Genomic DNA, 20,372 nt, shown 5'->3' with positions numbered 1-20,372 from the left:
GGGCAAGACACTAGGAAGCTCCTCCTGGAGCACATTAATCGGAAGCCCCTCCTTGGGCAGGACACTAGGAAGCTCCTCCTGGAGCACAATACTCGAAAGCCCCTCCTTGGGCTGGACTAACAGAACCCCCTTCTGGGGCTGGCTGTACAGAACCGCATCTTTGGGTTTGATACTCGGACTCCCCTTCTGGGGCTTGTGACCATGAACTCCCTCCTGGGGCTGAATGGACAGGACTCCCTTCTGGGATTGGACTGATGGGACCCCCTCTTGGGGTTGGACACCCGGACTCCCCTCTCGGAACTTGACACTCGGGTTCGCTTCTTGCGGCTTGACCGAAAATTTACTGCTTTTAGGTAAAAAGATTTTAGTTCTTGGACCCCAGTGATAGCCATGAAACTCTTCCTGAGTGGGCACAGAAGCAATAACCTTATTCCTGGCCTCTCGGAGGGAGCAATCCCCAATCAAATGGTCCTGGCCTCCACAATAAAAACATAAATTTAAGGACCTGCGTCGCTGGCGTTCCTCATCTGACAACTGGGGACGAGGCCGACTCACATACTTGTCCTTAAAGGGCACAGATGTATTTGCCAATGGGGTACCCGGAGTGGAATCTGAGGGTCTTGCAGGCACCAAGCCCACAGTAGACTCGCCGAGCAGTTTGGTGACAAGGGTGAGGACGTTAGACAGCAGCTCCTGTAACTGCTGTATTAGCAGGCGAGGCACCCTAATGGACTCCGGATCAGAAATCACTGGTGTTGGAGAGGGTGGAGCGAGGTCCAATTGCTGCTGCAGAGTTTGCAAGCTTTGCATAATCAGAGCTTGGTACTGTCCTTGCTTGTCAACCCGGACCAGCAGGTGTTCCAGGAGTTCTTTATGAGACATGCCACTAACAGCATCCATATTCCAGTTGGGCCAGAGTATTCTGTCACAAACTTGGGGTGCACTACCACTCGGAGATTGGCTAGACCTGACACAGGGGCTCGGTGTCTAACCGTGCCGGGGGTTTTCTGCCAGTGACCCCTCCAAGCGGGATATGGGCTTCTGCGGCACCCGACACGTCGGTCGCGGCCCCCTGGTCAGGTTCCCCGTATGAGTGGTGGTAGCTTGTGGAATATGGAGCGTGGTCGTCAAGCCGGGTCAGTAACAGGTGGACAGAAACGGTACCAATGGATGCAGCAATGATTAGTCAGAGTCAGGCCGGGTCATACACAGGAAGGCACAGGATGCGGTACGCAGGGAGCAGGCAGGAGAATGGTCACAGAACAAGCCGAGGTCAAATATGGTAATCAGGAAACTGGTAATATACTAAGCACAAGGACGCTGGAGCTGGTGTGAACCTATACTCTGGCAGCTTCTTTCTGCCAGAAGCTGCCTTTTATAGGAAGCACAGGGAACTCACAGGTGAACTAATCAACGGGCTGAGCATGCTCAGTTTACACTGAACTCTCCTGCAGGAGAGAGTTACCAGGTGTTACTAATTAGCTGAGCTCAGATCTCACAGCACAGTTCCACTATACAGAGCTTGTCAGCAGCAAGGACTCCTCCAGGTGCTGTAATTAGCAAAGCTCAGGCCACACAGAACATCCTTGCAGCATGGAGCAGGCTGAACAGACAGGAGAAGCCACAAACCAGGTAAGAAACAAACAATAACTGAATGTTGTGACATTTCAAACAGGAAGGCGGGGATCTCATTCTGATAGCACCGGCCTGGCCATGCCGGCATTGGTATGTGGAACTGCAACAGATGTCATTCCAGCTACCATTCCAAATACCCCTCCGGGTAGAATTACTGAGTCATGGACCTTGTCTGCACCCAGACCTTCAGCGCCTGTCTTTGACGGCATGGCGCTTGAGACTGCCTTACTAAAAGACAAGGGTTTTTCTGCCAAGGTTGTCAGGACTATGATTCAGGCACACAAACCAGCGTCTTCCAGAATTTACTACCGGGTCTGGCACACTTATTTCTCATGGTGTACATCTCGGAAGTACGACCCTAAGGTTTTTAGGGTAGCCAGAATCCTGGCATTCCTTTTAAAGGGGCCTAGACATTGGCTTAATACTAGCTTCATGCATGTTTCGGCATTGTCAGTTTGGTTTCAAAGAAAAATAGTATTTCTTCCAGATGTACGTACATTCCTCAAGGTTGTTATACTTATTCAGCCGCCATATGTTCCCTCTGCAACACCTTGGGACTTGTCCCTGGTATTGCAGGCTCTGGTTAAGCCTCCTTTCGATCCTCTACAGACATTGGATTACAAGTAGCTCACTGCCAAACAGTGTTTCTTTTGGCAATTGCATCCACCAGACGGGTGTCGGATTTGTCGGCACTCTCTTGCAGAATGCCGTTCCTATTATTCCACCCAGATAGGGCAGTGTTACGGACCAGGCCATCTCAAGGTAGTCTCCAAATTCCACATCAACCAGGAAATAGTGGTCCCAGCGTTCAACTCGGATGATCTCTCTGTGGATGAACGTAGACTGGATGTGGTCAGGGCTCTGACCATTTATCTGGACCGTAGTGCTTCGGTCAGAAGATCAGACTCTATGGATTCCACAAAAAGGGTTTGCCAGCGAACAAGCAAACGCTTGCTTGCTGGATTCGCATGACAATTCATCAAGCCTACCAGCAGGCTAATCTTCCCATTCCTTTGTCATTAAAGGCACACTCCACCAGAACGGTAACCCCATCATGGGCAGCACGCTGTGGAGCGTCTGCCAAACAACTGTGCAAGGCTGCAACGTGGTCGTCTGTCCATACGTTCATAAAGTTCTATGCATTTGACACGTTTGCCTCCCAGGATGCCTACTTTGGTCGTTGGGTACTTCTGACACCTCAGGCAAATTCCCTCCCTTAAATATGGCTTTGAGACATCCCCGATGACATCACCCTGTGGGAACCATGGAACCCGAAGAAGAAAACGAGAATTATGGTAGACCTACCTTAGGTTATCTCTCTTTCTTCTGGTCCATGGTAACCACAGGGTGACATCGGGGTTGTAGGCGGATCCAGAGGACCGTGGCACCAATCAGCGAAGTTTTTGAAAGTTTCCCAGGATGCCTGGTCCCTCTACCCTATAACCCGCCTCCATGCTCAGCTCCTCAGTTTTGTTAACCAGCCGTTAGCAAGAAGCGGAGAAGGAAGAGGACAGATAGAACACATGCCCAAGTACTCATACACACTTCTATAGTACAAAGACATGACTATGGTCGTGGAAGGTCACAGTGTAGTATACCACTCATGGGAATACCTCAGGGCTAAATTTAGGGTGGGCGCCCTGTGTTTACCATGGACCTTGAAGAAAGCTTCGCTGATTGGTATTTAAGGGAGGGAATTTGCCTGAGGTGTCAGAAGTACCCAACGACCAATCATATAATCACAAGATTATATGGTTTTAGCTTTCAAGAGCTCACAGGTTGTGACCTAACTGACCTCTCAATGTAAAAATACAGATATACAGAACCAGGAGTGGTGGTCATATATAGCAATAGTCACAGGCACAAGCTCAAATCAACAAACAGGAAAAGGTCAAGATCAGATATAAAGTACAAATCACAGGATACATGATGAGGCTCAGTACTCAAATTTTATATACAGTTGTGCTCATAAGTTTACATACCCTAGCAGAATTTGGGATTTTTTTTGGCCATTTGTCAGAGAATATGATTAATAAATCATAAACTTTTCTTTCACTCATGGTTAGTGGTTGGGTGAAGCCATTTATTGTCAAACAACTGTGTTTTATCTTTTTAAATCATAATGACAACAGAAATGCTGTGCAACCATATGCGGTACTTGCCCTGGTGTCCGTCCAAACAGGGGAAGCTCCTCTGGTATAGATATCGATAAAAGGGACGTCACTCCAGGACTTTAAAAATATCTTTTTTTTTTTTATTGTCTGCCTACGGCGTTTCGGGCCGTAGCTCTTCTTCAGGACATAAAAAGACGGCCTGCAGCTTAAAGATGGGCTACAGCCCGAAACGCTATAGGCAAACAATAAAAAAAGTTATTTTCAAAGTCCTGGAGTGCCCATCACCACTATACATTACATTGTTCCAGAGTTCCCAATTGACTACAAGAAACAGATCTAACGAAAAAAGTAGAAAAATCCTGTTACGTCAACAAAAAACCACAAAAGGATAACATTTTATTTTAATTGACTTTCATTTTCTTTAGCTCTACAACAGTCACAAGGAGGACCCACCAATTGCCAGGAACAAGCCGCCAATAGCAGGAAAGATCTTGTGGTCAAGGCATCTATTCAGAAAAATTAATGAGCCAGTCACATATCTACAAGTAAGATTACATATCCTCCTGCAGACAGCTACACGTCTATTTTGAATTGCATGTATTGTAAGACATATAATAAGTTTGATATACAGAATGTAACAGCTATAAAATGCCTGGTTCAAAATAGGGGACAGACTAGATTAGTATAAGTCTGGAGAGATGCAGGAAGCATGAGGATCAATAGACATGGGTGACTCGAAGCTGGAGAGGCATAGGGGACATGGTACTGGGTGGAATGAGGTTGGAGATACACAGAGGATGGTATGAAGTAAAGGGAAATAAGGTGCAGGATACACGGGAGATACAGGGGATGCATGAGATTGGAGAGACACAGTGGGGTGGCACGAGGTTGAAGATACATATGGGGATGTATATGGGTGGCATGAGGTTGGAGAGTCAGTGTGCAAGAGACTGGAGATCAATGCAAGGCATGAGGCTGGAGAGGTACAAATAAAGCATAATATTAGAGAGACATGGGGCATGAGTCTAAATAGACACAGGGTGGAAGGCATAGAGGATCTGGGTCTGGAGAAAAACATGGGGTGCTATGAGATGAAGGGACATAGGGTGCATGAGACTGGAGAGATGCAGGAGAGGCATCAGATAGTAGAGACACAGGTAGCATGAGGCTGTAGAGACAGAGTGGGGTAGCGTGATTTGGATATTGTCACGGCCAATGGGCTTTGTGGAACTGGACCTGGGCCCGGTGCAGAAGCAGACTGAGGTGGCTGGAAACTGCCAGGCCTTATATAATGTTTCCTCGTGAACTGGGACCACAGGACAGCAGATATCCATCAGTTAAAGGCAGTTTGGACTTAGTGGCGTCCAACGAGCAGATTGCGGCCCTCCACACGGGTCACCGGATACTGCATTGTGTGTATGGGTGTACCGTAGAATAGAGCAGTTCAGAGATGATGCGCTGGATACTATTCTGACTAGTGTCAGATTGGAATGAAATCTGGTAAAAAGTATGACTGACACTGGGTGGAGTGTGAGCGTAAGAGTTGGGACCGTAGGAAGCACCAGATGACAGGACCGGAGATGGGGATGAACAATGGAACCGGATGATTCAGCAGATGACTGGACCCGACATGGGAATGGAACAATGGAGCCGGAGGATTCACCAGATGACTGGACCGGAGACGGGAATGGAGTCATTAGACTCCAAAAAGATGGCGGCGCCCAGCTACTGGACCTAAATATGCTCGGAGGCTATTCATTCAACCACATGGTGGTGCCTTGACAAAGGAAGTAGCTGCGGTGCCCAGACACAGGGAGTAGCTGAGAGAGGGAGAGATCAGCGACAGTAGAGGAGGTGGAGGACAGCATCGCCGAGCACTCAGCCCACCGGATGCAAGCCCCGATGGAGGAGACAGAGGAGGTTATTCTGATCGGAGCGGCCAAACGTGCGTACGTTCACTATTACCGTACGCTCTCCGTACGCGGCCGTTGGGGTTAAGTCCATCCACAAATCAGCCGCATACGTACGGCCAGAAACAACGTCGAAGGGAGTGGCGTACAATTGAGCGTACGCCAACGTACACGGACGGACCAGCCCTTACACTCCGACAACTGGCGTACAACAGAGCGTACGCCACCGTTTACGGACGTCTCTCGTCCGTCTTCCCACCGACTTCTTGCGGCTATCTGAGCGTACGCCAGCTTGCACGGACGGGTCCCTATTGTTTTCAATAGAAAACTCAGCTTATGTCACCGCTCGTGAGAGTGAGCGTACGTCCGTGCACGCTGGCATACCCTTTACATACATGGACCTGCAAATCTTGCCTTTCAACTACAATTCTGACAATTAATTAATTATTCTAATTGTTATTCAATTATTGTTTTCTATTAACTCAATTGTCTACCTTAATAAAGACAGTTCTGTATTTTGGGTACTATACAAAGATTGTGTGCAAAATAGTGGGCATGGGCTTAAAACATTGCTGAAACATCCTTTGTAGGTGTTAGATGTGGTTTATGTTATTGTATCATAAATACAAAACCTATGTTTGTATTAGAGTGAACACGTTGACACATGTCGACTTGTGTAGATTGAGTGTGCTACTGTGTAAAGTCTATGAAAGCACGTAGTGAATGTGTATAACTGTTTAACAAATACCTACCTTAGCATATATAAGCAGGTCTTAAAAAGATTCTTACCTTAAATTAAACAAACCTTTAAATGTAGAGAAGTATAGAAAGATAAGCTTCCAATGTGTTTGAGTGCTGTGTGTGGCTTGCAGGTAGTGAAATCATGGTTTTGACTTAATAGACTGCAGCATTGCTTATTACATTCAGGTGTATGTGTTTGAGTAGTAATCAGCGTAAATTAGCAAACCCAGGCGCACGCTGGCATGAGGTATCTGTAGGGGTGGTCTGAGGTGGCGGTTGGCGGCCGCCTGTTTTGTGTCCGAAATGAACGGTGCTTTAGGCGATCGTGCGCTAGTAGCACCGTTCATTTTTGGTGCACACCCCCGTGTATGCCCATATTTACGCCCATTTTCCCTCATTATTTCGGCCGCTCCCCTCAACACGCCCCTATGCCGCCCCCAATGCCCGTACTCTCGCGTACAGGTTTTTTCGCACGGAGAGACCCGTCCGTAAGCGTTGTGGAGTGTTCGCGCCTGCGCATTGGCGATTGTACGCATGCGCAGATCATGAAAAACCCCGGAACGTACGCGTACGGCCCGGCCGCACCAACCAGAATAAGGCCCAGAGTGTCCAGATGGTTAAGTGCCAGGATCCCTGCTGCACATTCTGCTTACCCCTGACTGATATAAGGGGTGGCATTAGGTTGGAGAGACAAAGTGGGCATGAGGCTGGATATACAGGGGGCATAAAACTAGCAGGTCCACAAGTAAGGCATGAGACAGGAGATAAACAGGATATACAGATGTAGCAACTCTCATTATCCTGTTGGCCTGCCAATCCTGGCTTTGTTGTCAGCCCATAATGGACTCTACACCATTTGTTGACCTCATAGTGTGCTCCAGTGCACAGTAGCAAGACGCAAATGGGCAGATTGTAAAGTGGTCACAAAACCTAATTTCGGTGGAAGAGAAGCTAACAAAAGCTTCCCACAGTGAGCTTAGTCCAGTACATTGTCAGCCTGGGTGGGGAAATGTATGCTGAGCTTGAATGAGCATCTACATAGCATAATTACTGTACAACACGGTGGCGGGCTGAGAATGACTGACTACATAGCATTCTGTATTTACAAAATGGTAAAGTAGGACTTTATTACTGTATTTCATTGGAGACCGCACACATGCACATTGTTGACTTTCAAAAGTGACATCTGGTAGATGAACATAAGCATTACACTCCCCGGCAATGACATACCCCACACTAGCCAGGTTGTTTAACGCTTTGCCATGCCTCGTCGGTTGGGCCAACTGCCCTAGGTAGGGCAGATGAACATCAGTAGGAGGCTGGTTAGGCATGAAGCAGGAGAATCAGAATCTTCAGGCTGGAGAGGCACAAGTGAGACATGAGGCTGGAGAAATGCACGGGGCATGAGGCTAGAGACATAGGGATGCATAAGGGTAGAGTTCCCCAGTGCCTAACAAATACATAAACAAATGATCAAAATAAGAAAATCTGCAACTTATAGAAAAAGACAATCGGAGAAATTAACTAAACAGAATACACCTATTTTAGGCGTATTCATAGGCAGGCTGCTGACTCATATTTGTATTTAGCGGCCATATACTGTATACGAACATGGTGGAATATGCCCGCCTATTTCATCAGTAAAATAGTAAATCTGCCCTATTTACGAATCTTATTTTGCATGAAATGTAGGACAATGCAGTACACGGTATGTAAACATTGATGCTTCAGCAGTCATAACACTGAAATAAGCATCAAGATAGCAGAAACCAAGGTCTAGATGCCACTGGTCATGGGTTCTCAAACTTATTTGGTCTGGGACCCCATCAGACAATAAAAATTATTACATGTGTGTGGTCATCAGACCGTGCATGCATGGCAGCATTGTTGAGGTAAAAAATGGTGCGTGAAGTAACAGACAATTGAAAGGATTTTTATTTTTCGGCACTCAGGAGACACAGGGTTGACGCTGGGATGTAGGAGTTGGAGCAGCCCGGCACCAAATGGGTTAAACCTTTTGCCTCCTGGGCAGTCCAGGGTCCTCCCCTCCGCCTCCACCCTGCGGCCACTAGTTTCACGTTGGTGCTGGCAGGAGCCAGGGCACCTTTTTATAAAGGGGGGCTGCTTTATGCAGCCTAGCTTTGGTTTATTTTTTTATTCTATTTATTAATCTTGTTTTTGCACTAGGTGGCAGTGCTGTCTAATAGGCACCAGCACTGCCGCTTCATCACCCGGCGCTGGAGGCCGCGGCACCACACATCGGCGAGTGATCTCGGCCGGGTCCCTGGGCACTGGATGGACCTCAGCTGGACGCCATGGACAGCAGGTAACGTTGGGTTCCTGTGCTCAGGGAGCTGCCATTCTCTCTCTGCGTGTTGAGACGCCAGCGGCTCTGCAGCTCCGAGTGCAGGGGGCCACCGGGCTGCGCTGTCTGCTGCCACACCATTCCCCCGCTAGACCACCGGGGATGCGGGCGGCGGGCTCACAGCGCCAGTAGTGGGGCCCCTGGCGACATTACCGGATCCCTGCCGCTTTACTGGTGCTGTGCTGAGGCCATTTCTCTGGAGGTCTCTGTCAGCAGGGGAGGAAGCTCTCCCTGCTAGCTCCTCCCCCGGGGTCACTGGTGCGGATTTCCTCACAGGCTTCCCTCCAGGACCTTTCTTCCTGCAGTCATAACGCTGGTGCACCCACCACAGCGGCGGACCAGTTACTTTGCCAGCCTGTTCTTGAGTCCAAAGGCAATTACCGTCCCATAGTCAACTTAAAACTCCTCAAACAAATTCCTACATATTCCACAGGTTTCGGATTGAAACCCTGGGATCGATTGTTCTCACATTGGAACCGTGGGATTTCATGGCTTCCCTGGACATCCTGTATGCCTATTTACATGTGCCCATTTGTCCGGAATATCAGGGACTACACTTTCAGTTTTGAGCACTACCATTTGGACTCCACTGCTCCCCGTGTGTTCACAAATGCCATGGCGGTCATGAGGAGTAGGCTTTGGAGACAGGGTATCATGGCCCAGTCAGCGGAGGTCCTTCAGGAACACCTGTCTACAGTGGTGCAGTTGTTACAGACTCAAGGCTGGATTATCAACTGGCCCAAGTCCTCCAAAGTACCCATGCAGTCCTTGATACATTTGGGGGCTCAACTGGACACTCTCAGGCAGCATATATTTCTTCTTGAGGCGTGTCGCAGGATCCTGCAATCCCATGTCCGAGATCTCCTTTCTCACAGGTGGTTGTGTGTGCATGCTTGTATGAAGGTCTTGGGGTCGGCAGAGTATGCCCAATTCCATTCCCGTCCTTTGCAGAAGGAGAGTCTGAGCAAGTGGTGGGATCTCATGCCAGACTACGGTCACAGCGGATTGTCCTTTCTCCGGAGGTACATCTCGGAACCTCAAGGTGAGGCAACCGTTCTGGATTCAGGAATGGAGCATGGATGCCAGCCTTCAGTGGTCCTTTCAGGGTCTTTGGAGTCCTCAGGAAAGTCCTACTACCCATCAACATATTAGAGTTGAGGGTGTTTTTTTGAGCTCTTTGTTTGGCAGAACACTGGCTCTAGGGTCTTCCGGTACAAGTACAGTCCAATAATGTGACCGCAGTCATGCCACACTTTGTTTATATTGTGTGAATACCTGATACTCTGACATCACCTATGTCAGCTGATCTCAGCAGCATATCACACGCCTGCAGCTGAGTGATACTCCCTGTGAGAATTCCCACTGGTGCCAGAAGCAAAGTGTTACTTCCTTAAGCTACATGCTGTTCATTGTCTCCCATGTGCAAGTGAAATATTCTGTTATCTGGCCCAGAATTGCAGTTGCTGTAATTCCCTGTACTCCAGCTAAGTACTTCCCTGCAAGTAATCATCCTGCTGACATGCAGATAGTAAATACAAGCTTACCAAGTTCAACCTGCAAACTCCAGTGTTACCTACTTACACAGCTGACTGCATTCACCATCTGCACAGTATCTGGGGAGATCCACTCTCAGTTTGCTAATTCAGCTTTTGTTTAGTGATTGTTGATTCCAAGCTCTTACCTGACGTCATCCAGTGCTGCACAGTATAATCAGTGTCCGGTGCCTCAGGTATTCACACCATTTCAGCATTATTCCTGTGTTTATCCAGCCTTCTGATTTACTGTTTCCGACCTGGCTATCCCTGTGACCTGAATCTGCTTAATCCTTGTCTGCACTACGCTCCCTGATATTTGGTACTGAACCTGCCTGATTCTTGTGTATAACCAGCCATCTGTTTATTGCTTCTGACCCGGCTATACCTGTGACCTGCACCTGCTAAAACTTTGTAGGATTATTGCTCCTTCCAGTGTAAACAATCACCTGTATGAGAAGCCTGGGCAGAAGGCCGGGACCGACATACCGGGTGCTGCAAAAGCCCAAATCCTGCTCGGAGGGGTCACTGGCAGAAATCCCCCGGCACGGTTAGACTCCACGCCTCTGCTCAGGTATAGTCAAATTATCACACAGGTAGTGTCCTCATCTGAGATCCGTGAAAAGTCACTTATATCAATCACCAGGGTGGCTTTCACGTCGGGCAGCAATGGCGGAGACCTCCCGCATATTCCAGTGGGCAGAGAAGATGATTCCTGCTATTTCAGTGATAATCATCCCAGTGATCCTCAATTAGGAGGTGGTTTTCTTGAGCCGTCAGACCCTTCATGCAGGCGAGTGGGCTCTTCACCCGGAGGTATTCCAGTTGTAAGTCCATCTGTGGAGCAGGCCCAAGGTGGACTTGATGGCGTCTTACCACATTTTCAAAGTTACTCTGTACGGGTCCCGTATGGAATCCGGGAGCTTGCATAGTGGATGCCCTGTCGGTCACTTGGCCCTTTGCTCTAATGTACACATTCCCTCCAATTTCTCTGCTTCCTCGGGTGATCTGTAAGCTGAAGGCGGAAGGGGGCATGATGATTCTTGTGGCTCCGGACTTGCCCTGGAGGGTCTGGTACTCGGATCTTCAGTCCCTTCCTTTGAGCCTCTGTGTTCAGTGGACTTACCGTGGCTAACTTTGAAGACTATTTTTCTGTTGGCCATTGCTTTGGCCCGAAGAGTCTCAGACCTGTCGGCCCTCTCCTGCCATTCCCTATTTTTGATCATTCACTTGGATAGGGCTGTCCTCAGAACCAAACCAGATCATCTTCCTAAGGTAGTGTCTAGGTTCCACGTGCACCAAGAAATTGTGGTCCCGGGCCTTTCATGGGTCTCTGCTGAGCAATTTTCCCTGGATGTGGTCCGTGCTCTTTGGATCTATGTCTGAAGAACCAGGAATATTAGGACATCTGAGGCACTTTTTGTCCTGTACGGTTTTCACAAGCGTGGTTGGCCTGCGACTAAGCAGACCATAGCCCTCGAGCTTCATTCTGTCATTCGGCAGGCACACCTGTCCTGGACTCCTCTCTCCCAATTCCTGAGGGGGTCCTTGCTCATTCAACTAGGTCCGTGGGTGTTAGGGGTGGTGCAACAACACAGCAGAGTTGTAGAACGGCGACCTTTGGCTAATACCTTATTCTGTTGTTATGATTTTGACTCTTTTGCTTCCAAAGACTCAGCCTTTGGGTGGAGTGTGCTTAATGCAGGCCAGGTGTATCCCCACCATTAGGGTGTTGCTTTAGGATATCCCAGCATCAGCCCTTTGTCTCCTGAGTGCCGAAGAATAAAGGGATATTTATGTCTTACCTGTTAAATCTCTTTCTTCAGTTACTCAGGAGACACAGGGATCCCTCCCTGCCACGCCTGCTTTAGTTTGGCATTTGCTGTTTATTTTTTGGTATGGAATGGTTTATTTTTTTGTTGTGTGCACTTGAATGTTGGTCTCCAATGTTTTGGAGCTGTTTGACTGTGCTTCTCCTCTTTCTTCCTTTCTTTCGTTCTTTCTTTCTTCCTTCCTTCCTTCCTTCCGGTCTCCTGCCTTAGGCTTGCTAACTAAAACTGGCGGCCTCAGGGTGGAGGCGGGGCATAGGAGGGGGAGGAGCCTGGAATGACCGGGATGCAAAAGGTTTAACCCATTTGGTGCCGTACTGCTCCAACTCCTACACCCCAGCGTCAGCCCTGTGTCTCAGAGTACCCAGAGGAAAGAGATTTAACAGGTAAGACATAAATCTCTCTTTTAGACTCACAACTGAATCATCAGCTAGATGGGCAGCAATGTGGAGTCGCGACCCCATGCTGAGATGGCCGTGACCCACTTTGGGGTCAGGATTAAAGCTGGAGTAGATGAGAAGTAAGAGTAGGAATGCACATGAGGGGAGAGCTTACATTCTAAAGGGTTAAGAGAAGTTTCCTTCTCCCAAAGGTAATTCTATAATATCCGCGCTAAGATACCAAGCTCCTCTGCCCAGTCCGGGGATAATGGAAGAAATATATCTAAATATATCTACGCTGTCGAGCTCCAAACGGATGTGCCGTTCGGCGGGCAGCAATGATCAGCGATCCATCTGGGGATCGCGGGATATTAAGCTTGTTAATAAGTCCAGTTTTTAAAATCCTTGCAGGATTGGGAAATCAGGATTTTTATGTTTTATATCTTTGATCCCCCGGGCGATGATCAGGGGATCAGGGGATTGCACCGATAAACACACAGGTGTATAGACCCCATTAGACCTAATATGTTCTTCAGTTTGTATCCAGAATTGTTATATTGGGCAGCATTGTCAAAATCAATGATACAGTGTGGTGGAGAAGTGGTTCACTACATGCACAAGCCAGTGACCAGCTAAAATAGGTATCGGGGGCATCACCCCCTCCCTGTAGGACTGGGGGCATGTCAGGGGGCAGTGTTTAGGGAACTGTGGGGTGACAAGGATCTGCATGGATGGACACAGATTTCCTGGCCTCGAAAGCTGCCAGGACCGGCCAGGCTGAGTAAGTCTCAGCTTACACAGCCTGGCCAAACAAAGCCAATGGTGACGATGGTGATCCAAGGCAGCATCTATGGGTGTCTCCATCAGATTTCAAATGCAATTCAGGAGGTGTTGATTTCATATATTTCATATAGACACCTCCTGCTGCATGTGTATTCTGGTGGAGGGAATTGCAAAGCCACTTGCGTTCAGCTCTGCAATTCTGTCCATCTCTAAAACAAGCTCTCTGTCCCACCTGATGCAGGTCTGATTATTATATATGACATAGCGCTGATCATGAAGGAGTTATCACTGAGACCTGTGTAACACACATATAAATCGGACATACTGTCATTATTTAAATGTTAACATTGTTTATTAGTTGTAACATAAGACAAGAAAGGGGGATACACGCGCTAGAATCAATGTATATAAAGAAAAAAAAATATATAATATGTAAAAAAGTTTTAATTTTATATATATATAAAAATATATATTGCACTGGCCAGTGACATTTGATAAATAAAAATCACAATTAAATATAAAAATTATAAGTAAATACAAAACATATTAAGGGCTGCACATTTTAAAAACATAGGATCATCATGTCTAGGCAGACTCGTTTTGATACTCCAAAGTGGTTTCTTGTTAACTGATGTCTGGCCAGACAGAAATGAGCAAAAAATGAAAAAATGTTTAAAATGCAAAAAACGAAATTGTTTTGTTGAAAGTCAATAATGAATAAAAGTCTCAGGGTTCCAAACTGCTACTGTCGTACTGCTATATTTGAGGCAGTATTTAGCTTTGAAATAAACCAGTACTTGCTTTTTGGGTTATTCGACAGGCAGGTAGGGAATCCGATTCTGGAGCTCCAGAAAGTGTAGAGGAGGTATTTTGAAAAGCTGTATGACGCGTTTCTCCGCCTCCTGTGTAGGTATCAGCGGCTTCATCAGATATTCAGACGATGTGTATGAGCTGGTTTAAATAGGGAGTGTTTGTAGATCTCTAAAATGTATAGCAGCTGTGGTGCCGTCACTCTGCGTGTGATCAACCAATCATTGCGGGGGTTTGCCCAGTTCGGCCAATTTGGAGCCCGTCTTTTGGTGGGTGCGTCATGTCCTTTATCAATGTGCATCTTGTTCGGCCAATCCTTGTACTAGTTTGCCGGGTCTGGCCAATCCGGAGCCCGTACTTTTCGTAAATGCGTCATTAGCATCATGCGTTATGCGCCTCTACGTAGTCAAATGTCTTATGGGCGTATTCACCGCCCCCTTGTGCGTTCCACGTCTCTTGTTGACATTGACATCATGACACATTGATTGGTCTTTTCATTATTTGGGATGGGGACTATAACACACTAACCACATTCACCGATAATTTAAACACTAATAATTTCAGTCTCTCACTCACCTGTACCCACAGCACTCAATCAATTAGTTTCCTTGATGTCGCGCTCCAAATCAAGGAGGGTCAGCTCACAACAGAGACATATACTAAACCTGTTGACCAGAACAGATACCTAAACTTTAACAGCACCCATGCGAGACCCTGGATAGCAAATATACCTAAGGGCCAACTGATCCGCATAAAGCGGAATTGCTCTACGAATGAAGCATTCGAGAGACAAGCAAACACCCTACTTAAGTCTTTTGAGGAACAAGGCTATCCTTCCGAAATTCTATCTAAAGCACTCACAGAAGTGAAGTCAATTCCAAGACAAATCCTCTTACAGGAAGCCAAAGTCAATCCGAACCCCACCACGAATGATACAGAGAAAAATAGAACATGTTCATTCACTACCCAATATAATAGTTATGCAAAAGAGATAAAAACAATCATTAGCAAGAATTCTGAAATATTGCGACAGGATACACTTCTAAATCAGGGGGCAGGCATTGTGGACCGAGTGACATTTCGTAAAGCAGACAATTTAAAAGGAAAATTGACACAAAGCCATTTTCAAAATAAAATCATAAACATAAAAAATGAAAATACAAATTGGTTACCAGAAAAACCACCAGGCCACCATAGGTGTGGCAATGACAACTGCACGGTCTGCAAACTCTGCCCGAGAAAAACCACTAAGTTCACCTCTAATACAACTGGTGAATCATTTAATATTAAAGAATTTATAAACTGCAAAACAACATATGTGGTTTACCTTATCTCCTGTAAGTGCGGTAGACAATACATTGGCCGTACTACACGCACTTTACATATAAGAACTATGGAACATAGACGGAATATACTGGGTGGAATCCGTAACCACCCACTTTCTAAACACTGTCACTCCTGTCAGAAAGGCACTCTCGAAGGAATGTCAGTTATAGGAATTGAACATGTCAAAACGACCAGTCGTGGTGGTGATCGTTTTGGCCACCTCAACAGACGGGAGGCATATTGGATTTTCCGTATGGGCTCTCTAGTACCCAATGGCCTGAACGATACGATCGAACTTAACAACATCTGAACTATGAACATAGGGCCCATGTAGACTTTCCCTTCACACCAGAGGTCCATTTGGGTGAGGGTGGGTCGGTATGGGTATATGTCTAGTTAAAACAAATTATTTGGGTTCTAAAGCCATAAGGGTTTTTTACATAGCTACAGCCGACAATCCCATTCTAGATATGTCTATATGAGCAACCATTTTCAGTTTCAGTATACTTTTCTTCTCTTTCCCGGTGTCTCTAACTGTTTAAATTATTAATTACCCAAAGGTATACTCACCACCGCCACAAACACTACACCAGAGGTCCATCTGGGTGGTGCAGATATGCGGTGGCTATACTATTAAAAATACTAAAAATAAAAAAATAAAAATCACTGTAGTAAAATATCTATTTAATTCTAAGGTTTCTTGCCTAAGTGGAGATCTCCATTGAATTGCATATCCACACCTATCTTCCCTTTAGTTTTTTCATGAGAATATAGAACTCTTTAGACACCCCGACTCAGAGGGGTCTATCTGAAATATATATATAAAAATATACCTTTCATCTATACAAGCTGGTTTAATTAAAAGAGTGTGCAGCTGCATATGATAAATGTGATCTATGTCAGATCAACTATAAAGTCCTAAAGTATTGCAGATAATTACAATGATTTGATGCCCTGTATTCTAACTGAAGGGCAGTTTTGCCCACAAACAAGATGGCCGATATAGGTCTATAAGATAAAAGACTTACGAGATCCACTGACCCTTAGATGCGCTCTCTCCATGAATAAGACAGGAGAATGGCCTAAGAAACTTTATAATATATGCTAATTATGAAATGCCTGGAGATAACTGAATATAAGACGAGCCGCTGAGTCTGTAATATCCTAAAGCGAGGCTTGGAACGCATCTTCTGAGGCTTGGAGCGCATCTTCTGACCAATCAATGTGTCATGATGTCAATGTCAACAAGAGACGTGGAACGCACAAGGGGGCGGTGAATACGCCCATAAGACATTTGACTACGTAGAGGCGCATAACGCATGATGCTAATGACGCATTTACGAAACGTACGGGCTCCGGATTGGCCAGACCCGGCAAACTAGTACAAGGATTGGCCGAACAAGATGCACATTGATAAAGGACATGACGCACCCACCAAAAGACGGGCTCCAGATTGGCCGAACTGGGCAAACCCCCGCAATGATTGGTTGATCACACGCAGAGTGACGGCACCACAGCTGCTATACATTTTAGAGATCTACAAACACTCCCTATTTAAACCAGCTCATACACATCGTCTGAATATCTGATGAAGCCGCTGATACCTACACAGGAGGCGGAGAAACGCGTCATACAGCTTTTCAAAATACCTCCTCTACACTTTCTGGAGCTCCAGAATCGGATTCCCTACCTGCCTGTCGAATAACCCAAAAAGCAAGTACTGGTTTATTTCAAAGCTAATTACTGCCTCAAATATAGCAGTACGACAGTAGCAGTTTGGAACCCTGAGACTTTTATTCATTATTGACTTTCAACAAAAAAAAAAAAAAAAAAAAATTTTCCTTTATTTCGTTTTTTGCATTTTAAACATTTTTTCATTTTTTGCTCATTTCTGTCTGGCCAGACATCAGTTAACAAGAAACCACTTTGGAGTATCAAAACGAGTCTGCCTAGACATGATGATCCTATGTTTTTAAAATGTGCAGCCCTTAATATGTTTTGTATTTACTTATAATTTTTATATTTAATTGTGATTTTTATTTATCAAATGTCACTGGCCAGTGCAATATATATTTTTATATATATATAAAATTAAAACTTTTTTACATATTATATATTTTTTTTTCTTTATATACATTGATTCTAGCGCATGTATCCCCCTTTCTTGTCTTATGTCTTCACATTAGGAATTGGCTATTCCTTCTCACGCTGCCTGAACCTTGTACACACGGGGGTTAAATTTTAGACAAAGTGTCTTATACCTCTTTACCGCCGAGTGTAACCTGGTATAAAATTTAAATCCGATTACCAAACGGATTGATACAAATAATTTTGGGGCAAATAGAGCAGAGCGCCATTTGTTTTTCTTACTCAATCGTTGATCTTTTCTTGCCACTACAAGGCCGCTAGCCCTAGATTGACCCAAAATGTCCACTTTAAAATGCATAACAGAAAGAATAGAGAGGAGGAGCTCATATTTGAAAGGTACAGCATGTGTAAACAAAGGTGAGTTCATTAGGAACTCCGACATGCACAGTATTTTTAACGAATTAGAAAATCTTTGCCTCGCCGAAACCAGACATTGGTGGGACCAGGTCTCTCTTCAAAAATATTTGGATAGGGACATGGTCCCCAGAGGCCTGAGAATTATAAAGCCATCAGCTTTTAAAGATGATCAGGAGTTCACCAACAACTGGAACAGTGCCCTTGATGCATGTTCCAAAAATCTTATGAGACTCCTGATCAAATATAGGGAAGATAAAGTGAAAGATTTACAGACACAAATTGAAAAACTGCATGCATCACTCAGGGCCTTTGAAAATAAAGAAGGTTATACAGAGAGGGATCGACAAGTTAACACCAACATAGAGAAATTCGAACAACAACTAATCACCAGGAAAGAACACAAAATAGATAGAGACCTTCAGGACTATGATAGAGGTGAAATCTTCACCTACAGGAAAAATACCAATGTATCGAAACCCACACCTAGAAATAAAAATCAAAATACAAATGATACACCCCAATCAAGATTGTATACAAAAACCTATAGAAACAGACCAAATGTTCATAATGCACAATACTCCCCATCAAATAGACAATACAAACCCAAATTCATTCAAAGAGGGAGAAATTACAATACACACAATAGGTTTGAATCTTTAAGGGACTATGAATCTCCACAAAGGATGTATCACAACAGAACAGAAAGACCACGTAGCATCACCTCAGAGACTGAGGAGGAATTTGAGGCATCCCCAAGAAGCCAGGCTTTTTTAGGGGGGCGAACCACCTACATAAGACCTACAAACGAACCCCAACGAGGTACCCTAAAGAGGATAAGAGAAAGAGAAGGAGAGGGTGTAGGGGAGGAAGAGGAAGTAGTAAGACCAAAAAAGAGCATCCTAGTGAGATAACTAATATTGATAAAGGTATTTTCAACCTGTCAAATAAAATATTATCTAATGAAGAGACCCTTCTACTTAGGAAAGGTTTAAATTATGCTCCGGCAAACAAGCCAAATATTTTTAAACTCTTTGTAGACCTAAATAGGTATGTGAGGTCCCTCAGTAGACAGAGATACTTTGCATCTAAAGGACCAACCAGCACCGTAATCGTAGACATGCCCACCACCTTAGATCAAACTGATAGTACAATAATAGATATCCTAGAATCCCTTCAATCAGAAACTGATACTGAAGAAGTGAAAATATTTGACACCACTAAAAATAGACGATTTAAGAACAAATCCAATTTTTATCCTCTTCAATACAAAGGCCCATACATTGAATACTTTTACACCAATACAATGGAACAATTTAAAAAAATGTGCGAAAAAGCAGAGAAGAAACAACTAAAAGATAACCTCACTAATGGCGAGCGTAAGGCACTCAAGAATCTTCATGATGACAGTGAAATTGTCATTAAACCGGCGGACAAGGGTGGTGGGATTGTCATACTAAATACAGCCGATTATTTGGCAGAATCCACTAGACAACTTAACAACACAGAGTTCTATAGAAAGATCGATGGCAATCCCACCACCCTTTTCCAAAGCAAACTCAAGCATATGTTAGACTCAGCAGTTGAGGGGGGCGCGATATCAAGGGAAACAGCTTCCTTCCTGTTAATCACACACCCAGTTACCCCCACTTTCTATTACCTCCCCAAGATACACAAGTCACTGAGCACCCCACCTGGGCGTCCTATAATTTCTGGTGTTGGTTCCCTCACGAGTAATCTTTCTTCATTTGTTGATTTTTATTTACAAAAATACGTTTTAAAATTAAAATCACATATTAAAGACACTAAACACTTCCTTAATTTAATCAAGAATGTAGAATGGAGAGACACGTACAAACTAGTAACATGCGATGTAGAAGCTCTCTATTCAAATATCCCACACCAATTAGGTCTCAAAACCATCGAAAAGTATTTGATAGAAGATCCTGAGGTTTCCCCTCCGTTATGTTCCTTCATTCTAGATTCTATAAGTTTCATTTTAGAGCACAATTATTTTCTTTTTGATAGACAATATTATCTACAGACACGGGGGACTGCCATGGGGACCAGGTTTGCCCCCAGCTTCGCGAACCTGTACATGGGTGTATTTGAGGACGTCCATGTATGGGGGGCAGGCTGTGGGGACAGCCTGGTCCTCTATGGCAGATTTATTGACGATCTTTTCATTATTTGGGATGGGGACTATAACACACTAACCACATTCACCGATAATTTAAACACTAATAATTTCAGTCTCTCACTCACCTGTACCCACAGCACTCAATCAATTAGTTTCCTTGATGTCGCGCTCCAAATCAAGGAGGGTCAGCTCACAACAGAGACATATACTAAACCTGTTGACCAGAACAGATACCTAAACTTTAACAGCACCCATGCGAGACCCTGGATAGCAAATATACCTAAGGGCCAACTGATCCGCATAAA

General features: G+C 45.2%; 1 protein-coding gene across 9 annotated transcripts in view; it reads left to right on the top strand.

Moving 5' to 3' along the window:
• DNAH8 (dynein axonemal heavy chain 8) overlaps window positions 1–20,372 on the top strand; it is a 358,983-nt gene that overhangs the window by 100,710 nt on the left and 237,901 nt on the right. For all 9 annotated transcript variants that reach the window (XR_014471558.1, XR_014471559.1, XM_083175420.1 and 6 more), the window contains one exon: window positions 4,175–4,294. Coding sequence is in view for 7 of the 9 variants with exons in the window: in XM_083175420.1 (XP_083031546.1) it covers window positions 4,175–4,294 (120 nt within the window). In the remaining 2 variants the exon portion in view is untranslated. The remainder of the gene's footprint in view (window positions 1–4,174; window positions 4,295–20,372) is intronic.

The sequence above is a fragment of the Crinia signifera genome, chromosome 3 (assembly GCF_055691185.1).
Source record: "Crinia signifera chromosome 3, ASM5569118v1, whole genome shotgun sequence".
NCBI classification, from domain to species: domain Eukaryota; kingdom Metazoa; phylum Chordata; class Amphibia; order Anura; family Myobatrachidae; genus Crinia; species Crinia signifera.
The sequence above is the reverse complement of the archived record's forward strand: the minus strand, read 5'-3'. Positions and strand labels throughout refer to the sequence as shown.